At 49.6% G+C, this 18,712-nt stretch overlaps 1 protein-coding gene across 1 annotated transcript; it reads left to right on the top strand.

Annotated features, from left to right (window-relative positions):
• Positions 1-4,506: 4,506 nt before the first annotated feature.
• On the top strand, positions 4,507-16,754 carry LOC116502502 (zinc finger protein 91-like). Its single transcript, XM_032208381.1, is given in 2 exon segments — positions 4,507-5,940; positions 14,901-16,754. Coding segments are annotated over 2 exon segments (2,670 nt in total). The 5' UTR covers positions 4,507-4,533; the 3' UTR covers positions 16,164-16,754.
• The last annotated feature ends 1,958 nt before the right edge of the window (positions 16,755-18,712 follow it).

Genomic DNA, 18,712 nt, shown 5'->3' with positions numbered 1-18,712 from the left:
TTATGCTGCAGCCTGATTGTGCAACTTTGAATTTCGTTTTTCCCCTCCTTAAATCTATACTCGGTGCCCCATAATGAGAAATGAGAACAGAATTTTAGAAATGTCTGCAAATGTATTAAAAAAGAAAAAAAACCTGAAATGAGACATTGGCATAAGTATTCAGACCCTTCACTCAGTTTCTTTGTTGAAGCACCTTTGGCAGCAGTTACAGCCTCCAGTCTTTTTGTATATAATGTGACAAGATTTGCACATCTGGATCAGGGGATTTTCTGTCCTTCTTCCTTGCAAATCCTCTCCAGCTCAGTCATGTCGGATGGTGACTGTCCATGGAGAGCCATTTTCAGGTCCCTCCAGAGATGCGAAGGAAGGCGGGTGGGATACGTTCACTGCCTTTGAGTTATTGGAAAAATAATAAAGGCAGATATAAGTGAGGAAAAAAATCAAATCATTTCTATTCCGCAGTGGCTGGGCAACGTTTTCAGCCTTGTTTCCCTGTTGCATTGTGTTGGGAACAACAGGAGATCTGAGCTGCTCCCCCAAACTCTCTTCTTTCCTGTCTCGGGGTCTCTGGGGATTAGGAAACAAAGGAATGTGAGAAGACCCCTCCATGCTCAGAGACCTCCACCCAATTTTCATTCTCAGATGGAGGGTCATCATGTGAATTCTGCCCCAGTGGCTGTTCCAGATCAGTGTAGATCCTGATGATACCTGAGTGAAAAGTTCCTGGGAGTAAAAATAAATATTTATTATCCTGTTAGGAAGGACACACACACGCACGAACACACTGGAAGAGGAGGGGCAGCCCTGCTTCCAACATGCAGAGAGGGACACTCTTCCCATGGGCAGAGGAACCCTCGACATTGGAGGAACAGAAGTTTCGGAGCAGGGGAGGGGCGGAGGGAGAAGGAGTTGGCCAAGGGGCGTGGCTGGAGTGCGGGGGCGGAGCCCGAAGACAGCAGAGGCCCCTCCCCTTCCCCTCTCCCTGGCTGGATCTCCGCTTACCTCTTTGCACGAGGAGGATCGGCGCTGGATCCCTCTAGAAAGGCTCCTGGATCCCTCTCAGTGCCGGTGGGGTTGCTCTTCTTCCGGCCTCCATGCCGCCCCTCCTCCCAGGAGATCCTCCACCCGCCAGGAGGAAGGGAGCTACGGATTCCGCTCTTCGGTTTGCAGGGTTATCCTCGGGGAGATCCGTCTTTGGCGTTTGCTGCAGGGAGCGGATCCCCCCCTTCCCTCCAGGCGGCCAAAAGGGGCTCAGTCCATCGGCTGGATCTGTCCCTTCTTCGCCCGGCAAAGGCTCCTTGCGGGGCTGGGGGTGAGGATCTGGAAAGGAATTTTTGGGTAAGTTGCTTCAGAAGATCTCAGACTCTCAGTGTGGTTCGTCAGAGGTCCCTGAGCATCGAAATCCCACACGGGCAGTTGGAAAATGGAGCTTTAAAACATTTTTTAGATGTATTATGTCGTCTTAACACAGACTGACCTCGTTGCAATGGGGGGGAGGGAGAGTTTGGGGGAAAGAAAAAAGGCTTTAAATGAATTGAATGGAATTCATGTTGTCTTAACCCCCAAGAGATCCTTTTTCTCTGAGCGCCACCTAAAAGGCCAATAATGAAATCCTTTGTTTTAATTTCTAAGCTTTGTATTTTCCTCCTTTTGCCCAGAAGAGGCTGGGATGGGGCAGCCCCTCCTGGGTGGATGTTTTGGAACCCACCAATTCTATGGAAGTTTTGAGGCTGGTCTTGTGAGCAGCTCCTAGGAGAAGCTGATGGCCAGAAGGCTCACTTGGATAACTCTTTTGAACCGCCTACCTGGAATCCTTCAACTTCCAAAGAGAGCAGCCCTTTTCACACATGCTCTTTTGCCCATCTGATCTCTCTCTCTCTTCTTCCATTGAGTCTTCCTACTCACAACTATGCAATGGCCCCGATTGGACTTCCACCTTGGTAGTTTCTCTCCATTTTGGCTCATCAAGATGTCCTTGAATCCCAATTCTCTCTCCTTTATTTCTACCATTAACAAATAATTCCACCTTCTGCGTCCTCTTCCAGGTCATTTAGAGAGTAAGTGCAGAATTACTGTCGGCATCTGAGCCTTTTTCCTTTCTCCTTGCAGGGGACCAGTGAGGATCTGGCCGTGAACCCCACAGAGGAGAAAGGGAAGATCTTGGATCAGGATCCACCAACCTTTGGCTGGGACTCCATTCTAGAAAATTTGGAAATCGTGGTCCGGATGGAGAAGCAGCTTCCTGCACAAAGAGCCAATCGACTAAGGAGAAATGAAACTGGTCGGCAGTGAGGGTCATCCCTGGCCTTGATTCAGCGGGGTAACAAGTGACTTCTTGATCGTAACTTTAAAGGTGAGTAAACAAATCTAGGCTAAACCTTGGTCTGGAGAATTTTCTAAATTTTAAATTTAATAAAATTTGTATGCTGCCCAATCCCGTAGGACATCTCTCGCCACCTGGTCCTGGAGTTGAGCTATCAGGGCCGGAAGGAGGGATTGCTGTGACGTAGCGAACCCTCCTTCCCCGGTAATGGCTAACCCTGTAACTCTCATCGTACCTGCCTCTCCCAAACATGACCGGGATGCACCGGCCCGTCCCCGCACCCGTAGACCCCTCTTCCCATCCCACGGCCCCCGTTCTCCTCAGCAGGCCATTTGTACCATACATTCTGGGACAAGAGGCGGGTCCGGGCCCCCATCCACTTCTGCTTCTGCACTCAGTGGTGGGGGCTCTGGGCCGCGTTCTCAATCCCCCCATCCAAACCGATCAAGCATTCTGCACATACATACCCCACTAATAATTAAAATACAATGATACAATAAAATAGCTAATAAGAATTCATTAATGTGGGATCATTCAATCAGACACATACATACCCCATGCACTCCCCATACAAGAGAAAGAAATTGTGCAGCTGTTAAAGAATGTGCAAGTTCGCATAAAGTTTGTACGTGGGTTCGCAAAAAGTCCAGTCCGGTGGGTTCGCGGAGATATAAAGGGGGGAGAAGGTCTCGTCTTCCCTCTTCCTTACGCAATAGATGGTATTGAGATAGAGGGGTCCAAAAAGTTCCAAGGGGGCTGAGATGGAATCCCTTGACATCGACGGGCGGCAATGGTCGTACCAACAGGGCCAGATCGCAAGTCCAATGTCCAGCAGCCGTGAGCAGGGAACCGGATGGCAAAAGCCCCGTATGAGTAAGAGCAAACCGAGGGCTGGGGAAAGAAAGGAGAGGCCGAACCGTAGGAAGGGCCTAGGGGGTAGACTAAAGGGCCGTGGCAACGGCCGCTAGGCCAACTGCCAGATCTTATACCGCCCCATATCAAACCGACTACCCCTCTATAAAGTCAGCCAACAGAGTCCAAAACGATTCCAAAGGAAACAGGGCCAAAGATGTCGAAAAATGCCAGGAGCATCCAGTAATGTGATCCGCCAGAGTAGAGGAGGGGGGGGGGGGGGGCGCCTAAAGAGACTACGGCAGCCGGGGAAAAACCAGCTGCCTTGTCTCATCCAGCGTCGTTCGAGTCACCCATCTCCTTTGGTAACAGTAGTCCTCCAGAAGACAGATAGGCACCAGGGCTCGTCCCAGTCAGCGAAGGAAATAGGGCTAAAGCTAGGACATAGAGCATCATAAAATGCCGGTCCGAAGCTGCTTGTGGGTGATTGAAACGCCAAAAGGTTGAAACGCCGAAGCAGAGCCTTCAGCACAGTTTCAGCGCAGCGCCGCCATTTCCACCAGGATCGACGAGCGCTGCGAAGAACACTCCGGGCTGCCGCGTGGGCCAGAGGACGTCTGGGAGCGTCGACCCTCCAGGAAATCGTTTGTACAGGTCCCCTGGATCTCGCTCAGTTGCAGGGACCCCTTTTTGTAAGGCTCCGACCCAAACAGCCGGTTTATTTCGGCGTTTTTCTGCTCCACCGGACGGAGCAAGGGAAGCCAGCGGCCTGCCTCGCACATGCGCACTGTGACTATAAGCATGTTAATTACTTTAATCTTAATTTGACAAGAGAGTGATGCAGTTAAGTGATACTTGTTGTAAGAAGCCACTCTTGGTCTAGTTGGAGGTGGACCCTGGAGGGAAGGCCACAGAGTGGGGCAGTTGCAACGGCTGGGTGGATGCACCCTTGAAGCCGAAAGAGGCTTCCTGGGGACTCAGCTTGGGGTGGGGCTGCCCCTGTCCAGCCTTCATCCTGTCCCTCCATGGGGAAATGTTCTCTCAGCCCAAACTGCCTCTTGCTCCAGGGATACTTTTTTAGCCATGATCCGTGCAGGCTGTTTGTGTCTTGTCCCATAATGCACTTGGGGGTACAGTTTAGTAAGCTGAAGCGCTTATGCCTTGTCCTTAAACCTCTATTTAAACTCAATTATTGTGGATCCTTTATTGTGGATTTTGTGGCTCTCTACATTTCTGAAAAGGAAATACTTTTTTCTCCTTCTCCTTCTAACAGAGGATAAAGATTGTGACCAAACATTTACTTGCAAGACAACTGCCAACAGATAGTAGAAAGCCTAAGGCAGGAGCCGCCACAAAGCATGGAGTGTGAGAAAATCTGGAATCTCCCATCAGATACAAACAACACTCTGAAAAACCACAAAAAACCTCATGAATGCTCCGAGTGTGGGAGATCCTTTGCTCTCCACTCCCTCCTTTTGACCCACAGAAAGGTCCATGTGCGATGTGGATCCAGGGAAGGTTTGGAGGGTGAGAAATCCTTCTCTGGAAAAGACGCCAAAGACCTCAAAAGCTCCCCAAGAATAAAACCCCATAAATGTGATGAATGTGACTTATGCTTTGGTCAAAAGTCACACCTTCTTAGACATCAGAAAATCCACACTGGAGAGAAACCTTATCAGTGTCTGGAATGTGGGATTTTTTTCCGTGAAAAATCCTCTCTCAGAATCCACAAGAGAATCCACACAGGGGAGAAACCTTACAAGTGTTGGGAGTGTGGGAAGAGCTTTTCTCAGAAAGCTCATCTTTGGATCCATGAGAAGATTCATGCAGGAATCAAACCTTACAAATGCTTTGAATGTGGAAAATGTTTCAAGCAGAGTTCAGCTCTTTGGACTCATTGGAAAACGCACACAGGGGAGAAAAATGAAAAGTGCCTCGAATGCGGGAAATGTTTTACTCAGAAATCAAACTTGCTGCAACATCAGAGACGTCACACTGGAGAGAGACCCTATGAATGCCCAGAATGTGAGAGACGATTTGTAAATTCTTCTGAACTTAAGAGACACCAGATGAGGCACAAAGAGGAGAAACCCTATGAATGTAGGGAGTGTGGGAAAGGTTTTGTTACACGAACAGAGCTCCAGGTTCATGAGACAATCCACACAGGGGAGAAGCCATTCAAATGTGGGGAGTGTGGGATGTGCTTCTCCCAAAAACAAAACCTTGGAACCCATCAGAGGGTCCACACGGGAGAGAAACCGTACAGATGCGTAGAATGTGGGAAATCATTTGCTTATAAGGGAGCCCTTTGGAGACATCATAACATCCACACAGGGGAGAAGCCATATCAATGCAACGAATGTGAAAGATTTTATAGTAGCTCATCAGCCCTTAGTTGTCATGTGAAAACTCACACGGGGGAAAAAAACTACAAATGTTTGGACTGTGGGAAAGCATTTGCTCATTCATCTCACCTTAGAAGTCACAGCCGAATCCATACAGGAGAAAAGCCCCATAAATGCTCAGAGTGTGATAAATCTTTTTCACGGAAAGATTCTCTCATGAGGCATCAGCGAATCCACGCTGGAGAAAATCCATAGAAATGTCTGGAGTGTGGAAAATATTTTGCCCAACCTTCAGCCCTTCGCATCCACACCCGAAGTCACACAGGAGAGAGGCCTCACAAGTGGGCAGAGTGTGAGAAACCATTTCATTGCAAATCAACATTAAAAATACACCAGAAAATCTATACCGGAGAGAAACCTGTGTAGTTATTGACAATGTGAAAACATGTTTTTTTCAATGTCACATAAGTCACTAGAAACATCTCACAGTAACAGAAGGGAAATTCTAAAAAATGTTGGTTTGGGGAAAATATTTTTTTTCTATTGAAATCCCATCAGAGAGTAAATAGTGAGGCAAAAGGACTTATCAGGTAGCTAACTTTTGGGGCAGTTTGGCACACCTGCTGATCCCCCCACTGGCTGCCCCCTCCCCTCCCAGCCCCTCCCTTTCGTGCCTCAGCTGCCTTTGTGCTCATCCTCAGGCACAAGGCCTATCTGCTCCTCCCCAGTTCTCCCCTGCCTGCTTCCCTCTCACCCGCCTTCCTGCTCATCCTCACACCCGTCTCTCAGCTCTTTGCCCATTTCCCTCCCTCGCCTGCTTTTGTGCTCGTCCTCATCCCAGTGGCCCAGCTTCTCTCTGCCAGTTTCCCTCCCTTGCCCGCCTGCCTCCTTCGCCTTCATCTCCACGGATGCTCTTCACCCGTTTTCCTCTGTTGCCCACTTGCCTCCCTCGCCTGCCTGGGCTGCTCAGCCAGACTGACATTTGCTTAGCCCAAGATAATGCTGGCAACCATTTCCTTGACCTTTCAAGCAAATGACTGCAATGGAGGGAAACTAATCAAGGAGAGGAGCAACCTAGAACTAAGGAGAAATTTCCTGACAGATAGAATAATTAATCAGTGGAACAACCTTTCTCCAGACGTTATAAAATTCTCCATTGCTGGAGGTTCTTAAGCAGAGATAAGACAACCATTAGGACGGGGGTTGGCAACCTTTGGCTCTGGAGCCACATGCGGCTCTGGGCCCTCTGTTGCAGCTCCCCACCACCCTGTCCTAGTAAAGGGATGGAAGAGCCATTGTCTTGTCTTGGCAGTGGCATAGTCCCAGTCTTGGTGCGGGAGTGAATCACCCCTGCACTTGCCTTTCCACAGCAACAGCTTTCTGCCTTCATCGCATTACATTTGCTATTGCCACCAGCAAAGAGGGCTGGGAGAGAACAGCATGGGCGGATCTTGTGGGGTGGGGCCTCCTCCACGCTTGGCCTTCCTCCTCCCTTCTCAGGGGGGCCAAGGGAAAGAAGTGGGAGACGTTGGGAAGTGCTCCCCTCCCCCTTGGAGCATTGAGCACAACAACCCAGTGGGGAGGGGGGAGATGGCCTGGCAGAACCCTCCCCATTGGTGAGTTGGATGGCAGAGGCCTGGGCCGGTTCTCCCAGTGGGACCTCCAGATGTGAGCTACCGCCTTTGAAAGGCACCTGTTTCTGTTGCCTGTGCCTTCCCCAATCTTAGCTCTTTTGCCCCAGTGAGAGCTATGTCTCTGCTCCCTTTCTTTTCCTGTGCCTTCCCTGGGCAGAGATGCTGAGGCCGTGTTTGTGGGGGGGGGGGGGAAGCAGAGGTGTCAGGGCTGCTCCCCCCCCCTCAGCAAGCCGGGCCTGGAGGAGCTCAGAGAGTTTCAGGGGACCACCGGAGGGTCAGAAGAGGCTCCAACAATCCTTCGCAGTGCAAGCTTCAGAAGTGGTTTTCGGCCGGTTTGCTCCGGTCCAGGCGGACGGTTAGAGGCAGTGTTACAATGCTCCGCCCACCCACCCAGGCATCATCCCAGCCCTGTGCATTTCCAGGGCGCGTGCGTTCCCGCTCCTGAATCGGTGTTGAAGAAAAGAGGATGCCGTTATTGGCACTCTTCTCTGTGCCGAAGTAGATTGAGTGGGAGAGAGGAGGAGGAGGGGGAGGGAAGCCTCCACTGTGGCAGAAAATAACAGGGCTTGGACGTCTCAGGATCAAGGAGAAGTTTATTTGGCAGCCAGGTTCAGAAAAGGAAGTCAAAGGCAAGCATGCAACTTCCGAAGAACTCTTCCCATGGAAGGAGGCATTCTTATACGTTCTCAAAAGCAGCACAACACGGAAACACTTAGCCCATTTCTGACTGGTTACGTTGAGGAGAGAAGCCTTAGAAGCAGATACTGTCTTGCTTCCCCTTTTGTCTGGGCCAAAGGTATGAAGCTCTCGTCTCGTAATGGCTTTGTGAGAACTTTAGCTGAACTCCCTGTGGTTTTGGGCTTTTGACAATTCCTGTTTTTGTACACATCTTAAAAGCAGGTCTTTATATCTTCTTTCCGCCACGTCTCACTTTTATGTTTTAATTTACTTTTTATCCTGCCTTACCACTGCGGGTTCGCTCATTACTCACCCAGCCTGGATTTCCAAAAGGAAGGAAGAAAAACAGGAACCGAAAAGCCTCAAGGAGAGCACGCAGGGCTTTCCAAGAGAGCGAGAAGAGACAGAAAGACAAAGAGAGACAGAGGTAGAGACATAGAGAGAGGGAGGTAGAAAGAGAAAAAGGGGGATGAGAGAGAGGGCGATAGAGAGAAAAAGAAAGCCAGGGGAGAGGGAGATAGAGAAAAAGAAAGATGAGAGAGGGAGATAGAGAAAAAGAAAGGGAGGGAGGGAGGTGAGAGAGAGGGAGATGCCTATTTCCCATAGCAAAGAGAACATGGAGAGCCACAAAACCTGGATAGGCGTGGCTGAGAGGGTCATGTGACTGGGGAGTCAGTGATGTCATGTTGGCCATGCCCATCCAGGTTTTGTGGCTCTGGGTGTTTCATTTTCGGTAGGAAACCAGCCCAAGTGGCTCTTGGGAGAGTTTAAGGTTGCAGACCAGAGGTGGGTTGCTCCAGGATCGGGCAAAGCAGTGATGGTGAGGTGGGAGACTCTGCCCGTCCCGGCTGGACGCTTCTGCGCGTGCGAGCACCCACATGAGCACAAGCAAACTGATAGCCCCAGGATTTGCAACCCACCTCCGTTGCAGATCCCTGGCATAGGATTTCCTACATCATTGGGGGTTGGACTAGAAGACCACCAAGGTCCCTTTCCAACTCTGTTATTCATCCATCCCTTCATGCTGTGTCACTGGAAGCTTTCAAGGAGATACTGGACTGCCAGGTGTCTAAACTTGTGTAGTCTCCTGCTTGAATAGAGGGTTGGACTAGAAGACCTCCAAGGTCCCCCCAGCTCTGATTAAATAGGATTCAAGCTTCCCCCACTCCCCGGGGGGGGGCAAAGATCCCAGGAGGAAAAAGAGAGATGCCTGTCCCAAAGGGGCTTTTTCTAGAGGCAAATGGACTTTCTTGTTTTCCTTTGAAGACGTTTTGCTTCTCATCCAAGAAGCTTCTTCATCTCTGAATGGATGGGGAGGGGGGAGGGGGAACTATTTGAGAGGCTGCCAACAAAGAAAACGTGTCTATTTGTATATATGTCTGTGTGTTTGTGTGTGTGTGTGTGTGTGAGAGAGAGAGAGAGAGAGAGGGAGACAGACAGACAGAGACAGAGAGAGGGGAGAGAGAGAAAGAAAGAGGCGGATGAGAGGGAAATAGAAAAAGGGATGAGAGAGAAATGAGAGGGATAGCAAGATAGAGGGTAACAGAGAGGCAGATAGAGAGAAAAAGAAAGACAGACGAGAGAAAGAAAGATGGGAGAGAGGGAGATATATAGTGAAAAATCCTCAATAAAAGAATTGTTCAGAATAATGAAGAGTCTTTTTAGAGCATGGACTGAGTCAAGATGACCTTCAGATGGTGCCGTGCTGTGCAGTCCATGCACTGTAGTTGTTGATGTGCTCCGAATGTTGGATCTGCCGGACTCCTATTGGCTACTTCAGTGGGGCTTCTGGCATCGTCCCGCCCCCTGTGAGCCCCTTGATCCGGACACCTGGTTCCCCCGAGGCGCCTGGTACCCGGATGCCCCTCAGGTCTGATGGAGGCTCTTTCTCCTTATGGATTTCGGGCTCTCTGGGAAGAAGGTCCAGTCCTGGGAGACACGGAAGGTCAACTGGAAGTAGGGAAAAGAGCCCAGTGTGCCTGTTTCACACTGCTAATTCCTTCACACACACACACACACACACACACACACAAACACATACACAGCATCTCCATCTGCCAGCCTTCAGCTCCTCCTGCCATAAAGGGGTTTCATTATTTGTGGCCCCTCCTGTGTGGGATTCTCTGTCCTTCCTTCCCTTCTGAGCTCAAGTGGGAGAGGCTGAGTTTGGGTCTGTCCCCCCTTTCAGCCCAGAGCCCATCAGGCACAGCTGGAGGGCAGAGGCAGCCATGGGGGTTCACCACAGACAGCCATCACCTTACGACCATTTGAAAGTACAAGAGAGCCCCCCCACACACACAAAAGGTCCTTTATGACGGAGGTTCATAATGGGCAGATGACCATAAGTTGAGGATCACCTGTAACGTATTGATTTTTATTTATTACCTAATTTGGAAACCACCAATATCACCCAGCAGAGTGAATGATTTGCCTTCTTGGGAATGGATGGGGAGAAAGAACTATTTGAAAGATTGTGCATGTTTGTGTGTCTGTGTGTGTGTGTGAGTGAGTGGGTAATTATTCTACAAAGCCCCAGAGGGCGGAAGAAGAAACAATGGATGGAAAGTAATCAAGGAGAGAAGCAACGTGGAGTTAAAGAGACGCTTCCTAAGAGAATAATTCACCAGTGGAAGAGCTTTGCCTTCAGAGGTTTTGGGTGCTTCATCACTGGAGGCTTTTAAGAAGAGGCTGGACGGTCCCTTGTGAGGAATGGGATAGGATCTCCTGCTTGAGGAGAGGGCTGGACTAGAAGACCTCCAGGGTCCCTTCTGTTCGGATTCCTGGGAGCAAGGGGCGTGGCTACTTGCAGAACGCGGAACCCGAAGGGAGAGCAGAAGCCCCGCCCCGGCCTTCCCGTCTCCGTCTGCGCCTGCGCGTTCATCCCCGGGCTTTCCTCCGCTGCTCAGCATGGCCGCTGAGTCCTCCGTAGAGGGTCGCTCGGCCTCGCCTTGAACAGTTGGGGCTCCTTCCGCTGCGGTCCCTTCCTGCCAGGAGGGCTTTTCCTCGCCAGGAGAAAGGTAGCTGGAGTGGCCCCTCTTCCCCGGAGGATCCCTGAGCCTGCGAGGATCCCGGGATGGGAGGGCTGGGACTGGGCGTCTCTGGGAAGAGAGGGAAGGCTCCCTACAGACGGAGCTTTTCCCCTAAGGATTATGGGGGGGATGGAAGGGAAACCCCCAGAGAGGCTCCGCGCCTCCCCCGTTCAGTTTGGGGGGTTCTTTAAGGGGGGGGGGAGTTAAGTTGCTTTGAACTGAGCTCAGGATCTCCCAACCCGGAAAAGGTCCTTTTTTCTTTCTTCTTAATCTAAAGAGAGAGAGAGAAAGCGGATCTTCTTTACTTTCGGTTGCTTTTGTTTGGCGTAACGGAACAAAACCTTTTAAACTCCAACTATTATTATTGTTTGGTTTTGTGCTGAAGGGGCTGCGATGTGGAGGTTCACAAATGACACCCTTGAAAGCCCTTTGGACTGGAGGCCCAGCCTGCCACCATGGCTACCCCCTCTAGCAAAGATAAGAAACTGTACACTCTGGATGCCAGCCTGGAGGATTTACTTAACCTGCCACCTATCGATCCTCCGGTAGCGGCCCTCACCTCAACGTCTGTGCTTCCGCCTGATCTGTTGGGGGGGCCTTAAGGCTGAGGATAAGAAATCTGAGAATGCCTGTCATAAGAAGCACCAGGCGGCCGCATGGGCAATTAAGACGTCTGCCTCGGCTTCCTTTCTTTCCAGGGCTGCTCTCCTCTGGTGGAGGAAGTTAATGGCGAGGGTTCCAGTTAAGGATACCAAGTTCAGGCAGGAGATTAATAAAATCATGGCGGCCACTGAGTATACTGCTGATGCCACCCTCAGTGCGGCTAAGTTCGCTTCTCGAACATACTGTACACAGTTATATTAAAGGTCTTTGATAGGCGTATATAATTTATTAATAAAATTATTATTCAAAATAACGAAGAGTGTTTTTTACAGCACGGACTGGACGGTCAAAAGACTCGAGAAGGCAGTCAGATGGTGCCATGCTCTGCACTCAAAGTCCTGCTGCTTTCTAGCTTTATGTGTGTTTCCCTTTAAAACAGCTGCCATCTTGGTTCTTTTGGCTCCCTCCTCCCTCGCTGGATACTTCGGACTTTGGGATTGAATGAAAAGGAGCAGATTTTCCATTCACTTTAGGAAAAATCTCTTGGCGATTCGGATGGAGCCCCTGCTCGTAAGGGCAGATGATGGGTGGCTGCCTTTGGCAGCATTTACAGCCTCCAGTCTTTTTGTATATAAAGTGACAAGATTTGCACATCTGGATCAGGGGATTTTCTGCCCTTCTTCCTTGCAAATCCTCTCCAGCTCAGTCAGGTCGGATGGCAACCCTCCATGGAGAGCCATTTTCAGGTCCCTCCAGAGATGGAAAGGAAGGCGGGTGAGATACGTTCACTGACTTGACTTATTGTTAAAAATAATGAAGGCAAATATAAGTAGGAAAAAAATCAAATCATTTCTATTCCGCAGTGGCTGGGAAACATTTTCAGCCTTGTATCCCTCTTGCATTGTGTTGGGAACAACAGGAGATCTGAGCTGCTCCCCTAAACTCTTTTCTTTCCTGTCTTGGGGTCTCTGGGATTAGGAAACAAAGGAATGTGAGAAGACCCCTCCATGCTCAGAGACCCCCACCCAATTTTAATTCTCAGATGGAGGGTCATCATGTGACTTCTGCCCCAGTGGCTGTTCCAGATCAGTGTAAATCCTGATGATACCTGAGTGAAAAGTTCCTGGGAGTAAAAGTAAATAAATATTTATTATCCTGTTAGGAAGGAACACCAAAAAAGTAAAAGTACCCCCCCCCCAAAAAAAAGTAGAGATCCCCGCTGGTTTCTGGCTCTTTAAACGGAGTTCCTAAAGAGAAGAACCTTAAAAAGGGCTTCTCTGTGTCTGTCCTCATACAAGGTCACACACACAGACACAATAACACACAAATACAGACGAGAAAGATACTGGAGGAGGAGGGGCAGCCCTGCTTCCAATGTGCTGCAAAGGTACACTCTTCCCATGGGCAGAGGAACCCTCGACATCGATGCCCATCGGAGGAACAGAAGAAGTTTCGGAGCAGGGGGAGGGGCGGAGGGGTAGGGAGCTGGCCAAGGGGCGGGGCCTGAGGGCAGGCCTGAGAAGAGAGCAGAGGCCCCTCCCCCAGATGCATCTTCGCTTCACTCCGCGTGTCCCACTTTGCACGAGGAGGATCGTCACTGGATCCCTCGGGAGAGACTTCTGGGTCCCTCTCGGGACAGGTGAGGCTGCCTCCCAGGAGATCCCCTCCTCGCCAGGAGGAAGGGAGCTGCGGATCCCACTCTTAAATGGGCCTTAAAAGGTGTTTTGCGATATGCAATGTGCAATTAACCCAGACTGAGCTCATTGCAATGGGGAGGCTGGGATGTGGCAGCTCCTCCTTGGTGGATCTTTTGGAAAGCACAAACAGTCCGGAGGTTTTGAGGATGGTCTTGTGAGCAGCTGAGAGAAGAATCTGATGGCCAGGAGGTTGCCTGATTTTGAAATGCCCAAAGTAGCATTGGGTCCCCTGAAGCCTGGAATCTCGGGGGCCTTGCAACCTCCAAAAAGAGCAGGAAAGAGGAGCCCTTTTCTGATCTCTCTCACTTTCCTTTGAGGTTTCCTACTCACAACTATGCATTGGTCCCTCTTGGGCTTCATCCTGCTGGTTTCCTCCATTTTGGCCCATCAAGATCTTCTTGAACCTCGATTCCGTCTCCTGTTATTTTGTATCCTCCTCAAACAACCCTATTCTTCTCTTCCTCCTCCAGGTGATTTATGGATTAAGCTCAGCATCTGAGTCCTTTTCATTTCCCTTTGCAGGGGAATAGTGAAGATGTGGCTGTGAACTCCAGAGAAGAGAAAGGGGCATTTTGGATCAGAACCCCCGAAATTTTGGCCGGGACTCAATCTTAGAAAATTAGGAAATCTTGTCCCCTTTGGAGGAGGAGCTTCCTGCACAAAGGGCCAATCGGTTAAGGAGAAATCAAACTGTTTGGCGGTGGGGATCCTCCCTGGCCTTGACCCAGAGGGGTAACAAGTAACCCAGAGACAATATTAAAGGTGAGTCAATGAAACTTGGTTTGGAAAATAAGCTTTTTAAAAATCTTTATGTGTAGCTTTATTTGCTCTGATCGGCAATGATCCTTTTCGGGGTGCCTGTGCTGTCGCCCCTGGAGAAAAATGAAACTCCGAATCGGAGCCATTTCCCCCTCCTCCTTTCCTGTGGGATCTTCTGGGATCGAGTCTCTTTTAGGGTGGCCTGACTGAGCTCCTCCTTCTAATACACAAACACACACACAGCATTTTGGTCTCACCTGGTTGTGCTCAGGGCATCGGAGAAGCAACCTGGGGTGTCCCAAGGAATCGGCCGGCCTCTCTCCCATCCGGGTAGGAAATGCAGAGGGATGGTCTCAATTCAGACAGTCCCATGTCTTCTGCTAATCCCTGGGTTGTGGAAGGAGCCAGATGGGGCCCCAAGGGAAGCTCTGGATGGAGAAGCCAACAGCTGCTCCGTTCCCTTCTTGAAACGACATGGAACAGGCGGCTTGGAGGATGGCACGAAGGCTGCAGAGGCCTCCGGTCTGGGGATTAAGGGAGCATTTCTGGGTGGCAACGGTGACACTGGGCTGAAGTCCAGTCCTGGGGTCAGTGGCAGATGGCTGAAATGGCTGAAGGCCCCAGAACTCCACTTAAGGCACCATCTTGGCACTTCTGCCCCATTGCAGGGCCCAGGTGGGGTGACTGAGGCTTGTGGGGGCAGCTGCAGCTCTCCTACTTCATGCATGGCCTGTGCTGGACTTCCAGGGTCTTCCCCCTTCACCCCTTCAGGCACCCCTCCACCTCTTCCCTGGGTCTGCCTTCACTTAACAACCTCCCCAAAATCACTTAATGACCACAACAACGTAAGTGTTTTCCTCCTAGAGATTTTTTGACTCTGCATTTCCCAAAAGGAAATACTTTTCTCTCTTTCTTTTTTCCTTCCAACAGCAGATAAAAGATTGTGACCAAAGATTTACCTTGAAGACAACAGAGGGTAGAAAATCAGCCCAAGGCAGCAACCAAGAGGAACCATGGAGCCTTGGAAACTTTTTGACCCCTCACCAAACACAAGCAGCTCTCCACAAAAGGACAAAAAATCCCATGAATGCTCCGAGTGTGGGAAATCCTTTGCTCTCCAGTCCCTCCTTTTGACCCACAGGAAGGTCCATGTGGGAAGTGGATCCAGTGAAGGTTTGGAGGGTGAGAAATCTTTCTCTGGGAAAAACTCCAAGGATCTCAGAATCCCCCCAAGACTAAACCCCTATAAATGTGAGGAATGTGACTTATGCTTTAGTCAAAAGTCACGCCTTCTTAGACATCAGAGAATCCACACAGGGGAGAAACCTTACAAGTGTTGGGAACATGGGAAGAGCTTTTCTCAGAACTCAGGTCTTTGGCTCCATGAGAAGATCCATGCAGGAATAAAGTCTTACAAATGCTTTGAGTGTGGAAAATGTTTCACCCAGAGTTCAGGTCTTCGGAGTCATCAGAAAACACACAGAGGGGATAAAAATGTAAAGTGCCTCGAATGTGGGAAAAGTTTTACCTTGAAATCAACCCTGGTGCTACATCAGAGAATTCACACTGGAGAGAGACCCTATGAATGCCCAGAATGTGAGAAAAGATTTGTAAATTCTTCTCAACTTCGGAGGCACCAGAAGAGGCACAAGGGGGAGAAACCCTATGAATGTGGGGAGTGTGGGAAAGGTTTTGTTACACAAACAGAGCTCCAGGTTCATCAGAGAATCCACACAGGGGAGAAGCCGTATAAGTGTGGGGAGTGTGGGAAATGCTTCTCCACAAAAAACAACCTTGGAAGTCATCAGAGGCTCCACACAGGAGAGAAGCCACACAGATGCGTAGAATGTGGGAAATCTTTTGCTCAAAGTGCAGCCCTTTGGAGACATAATAAAACCCACACAGGGGAGAAGCCACATGAGTGCAACGAATGTGGAAGATTTTATCCTACCTCATCAGCCCTTAGAAGTCATGTGAAAACTCACACAGGGGAAAAAAAGTACAAATGTTTGGACTGTGGGAGACAATTTGCTGCGTCATATTCCCTTACAAGTCACAGCCGAATCCATACAGGAGAGAAACCTCACAAATGCTCAGAGTGTGATAAATGTTTTCCACGGAAAGATTCTCTTGTGAGGCATCAGCGAATCCACACTGGAGAGAAACCATATAGATGTCTGGAGTGTGGAAAATGTTTTGCCCGATCTTCAGCACTGCACAAGCACACCAGAAGTCATACATGAGAGTGGCCTTGCAAGTGTGCAGAGTGTGAGAAACCATTTCATTGCAAATCACAGTTAAAAATGCACCAGAAAGTCCATAACAGAGATAAACCTGCTTAGTCGTGAACAATTTGGATTTTTTTTTTTTAACGTCACATGTTATAATTTACCAGGAACTGAGTTATATGTGTGTTGGCAGAGAACTGGAAGTCTTTTATTTCTGACCATAAATGGGAATGGATTTCTGATCATAAGTTACTACAATCATAACCTGAACCCAGATATCCTTGTTATTTTTTACTAGCCCTTGTTAATGAATAGGGAGAACTGAAGATTTAGAGAGGAGAAAAATGGGTTGAGGGTGGAATGAAGATGCATCCTATTGTTTTATTTAGTGATAAAGGGTTGGTGTTGAATATGCTGGCTGAGGATGAAGAGGAAACATTTATTTTTCCTACTATCTTTTTGGGAGGGATTTTTTTTTCATTGTTTTTTCATACGTTCACGCACATACATACAGTATATTCACAATCATACTAGTACACAGTTGTATTGAAGATCTTTGTTTGATCGGCATATATAATTCATTAATAAAATTATTATTCAAAATAATGAAGAGTGTTTTGTAGAGCACGGACTGGACAGTCAAAAGACTCGAGAAGGGAGTCAGATGGTGCCATGCTCTGCAGACAAACTCCTGCTGCTTTCTAGCTTTATGTGTGTTTCCCTTTAAAACAGCCGCCATCTTGGTTCTTTTGGCTCCCTCCTCCCTCGCTGGATACTTCGGACTTTGGGATTGAATGAAAAGGAGCAGATTTTCCAGGGCGCTGCTCAGGAGAGTCCAAGCAAGGGTTGAATACAGCCAAACTGCCCAGAACTGAATTGAAACTTTAAGCCATGCCTCTGGTGCTGGTTATCTTCAGAATTTTTCAATTCAGCTAGCCCAGCGAATGCGCTTAAGGTTTCTCTGCAATTAATTTACTAGCTTGGACTCTCTTGGGCATTTATTGTGAGTATTATTCAGTTTAGGATGTGAACAGGCTGAGTGTATTTAGGATTATTTAATTCGTTCTTGGCTCACTCTTCTTTCCTCCGGCATCCTGTTTAACTCCCAGGCGCCGCTCGTAACGCAGGCAGCTGCTGGGGCAAGCGCGCGGGTCGGAGTTCCGATGCCAGCGCTGTTGCGACCCTCGTTGGGGAGGGGGAAGCCCCACTGGGGCTCCTGTTGTTGCCGTCCATGCCTTGAGTGGAGGTGCGGAGCCTCAGAGCTCCGGATTGCTTGGCGGCAACTTTTAAAGCGATTCCGGCCGCCATTTTGGAACTATTTATAGTTTCGGTTTCTACTTTATACCTTGTGCCGTAGCTGCCTGCAGCCTGATTCACAGCAGGAGCCGCGAGGAGCCACTCTTTGTCCGGCCTGGCTGGCAATTTGGTGTGTGTCCCTTTCACCTGAGCGGCAAGGATTGGCGCTGCTGGTCACAAGCCTCATTCCTGCAGTGCTGGGAGCCGTTAACGCTTGCCCTTTATTCCACCTGCTGGATATTGGGGCTGTGACCCCCCACGTCTCTTCAGAACGTCTGTTGTTTTGCAGGGCTTTTGCAAGGTGGTGAGTGGAGGTAGCCCCTGATTATCATTTGGCCCACAGTTCCTATATGGCTGAGCAGGCTCCCGAGGATTCCACCCAGGTAGGGGGTTCGTCGAGGGTTTTCTCCAGGCAGGCTGGCATTGCCGATCTGGTGAGTCTGTCCGTCCGAGACCTGTGGCGGATTCCTCCACACAAGATTTCTCTCTGCCAGGGGGCCCTTCTTCATCCAGCCATTTGGCACTTGAGAGGGATCTCTTAAGCAAGGACAACCTTTCCACCAAGGTGATCAGCACCATTCAAAGATCACGTCGTCCTTCCACGACTCAGATTTACAACGCCACCTGGAAGGCGTTTGTTGCCTGGTGTTCTTCCAGAGGTGTTGTTACCTCGAGGCTTGACTACTGTAACGCGCTCTACATGGGGCTGCCCCTGAAAAGTGTTTGGAGACTACAACTAGTCCAGAATGCAGCCGTGCGAGCGATATATTGATACACCCATGTCATACCTATCCTCTGCGAGCTGCACTGGCTTCCCATTGGTCTCCGTATGCAATTCAAGGTGCTGGTTATCTCCTTTAAAGCCCTACATGGCCTAGGACCCGGATATCTGTGGGACCGTCTTCTGCCACTCCCAACGACCGATAAGATCGCATAGGGAGGGCCTTCTCCGGGTGTCGTCAGCCAGACAATGTCGGCTGGCAACTACCCAGGGGAGGGCCTTCACTGTAGCCGCTCCGACCCTCTGGAATAAACTGCCCCTAGAGATCCGGACCCTACCCACTCTCATGGCCTTCCGTAAGGCTCTTAAGACCTGGCTATTCCGGCAGGCCCCGGGCTGTTGAACTCACGATTGAGTTCCATCCCCGATTAGACTGGGTGTATGTTGTGGTTTTTTTAATCTATGTTTCTGTGTTTTTAACTTCTATTGTAAATGTATTGTTGTAAGCCCCCCGGAGTCCTTCGGGATTGGGCGGCCTATAAATTTA

The sequence above is a fragment of the Thamnophis elegans genome, chromosome 2 (assembly GCF_009769535.1).
Source record: "Thamnophis elegans isolate rThaEle1 chromosome 2, rThaEle1.pri, whole genome shotgun sequence".
NCBI classification, from domain to species: domain Eukaryota; kingdom Metazoa; phylum Chordata; class Lepidosauria; order Squamata; family Colubridae; genus Thamnophis; species Thamnophis elegans.
This window is presented reverse-complemented; position numbering and strand designations above follow the sequence as displayed.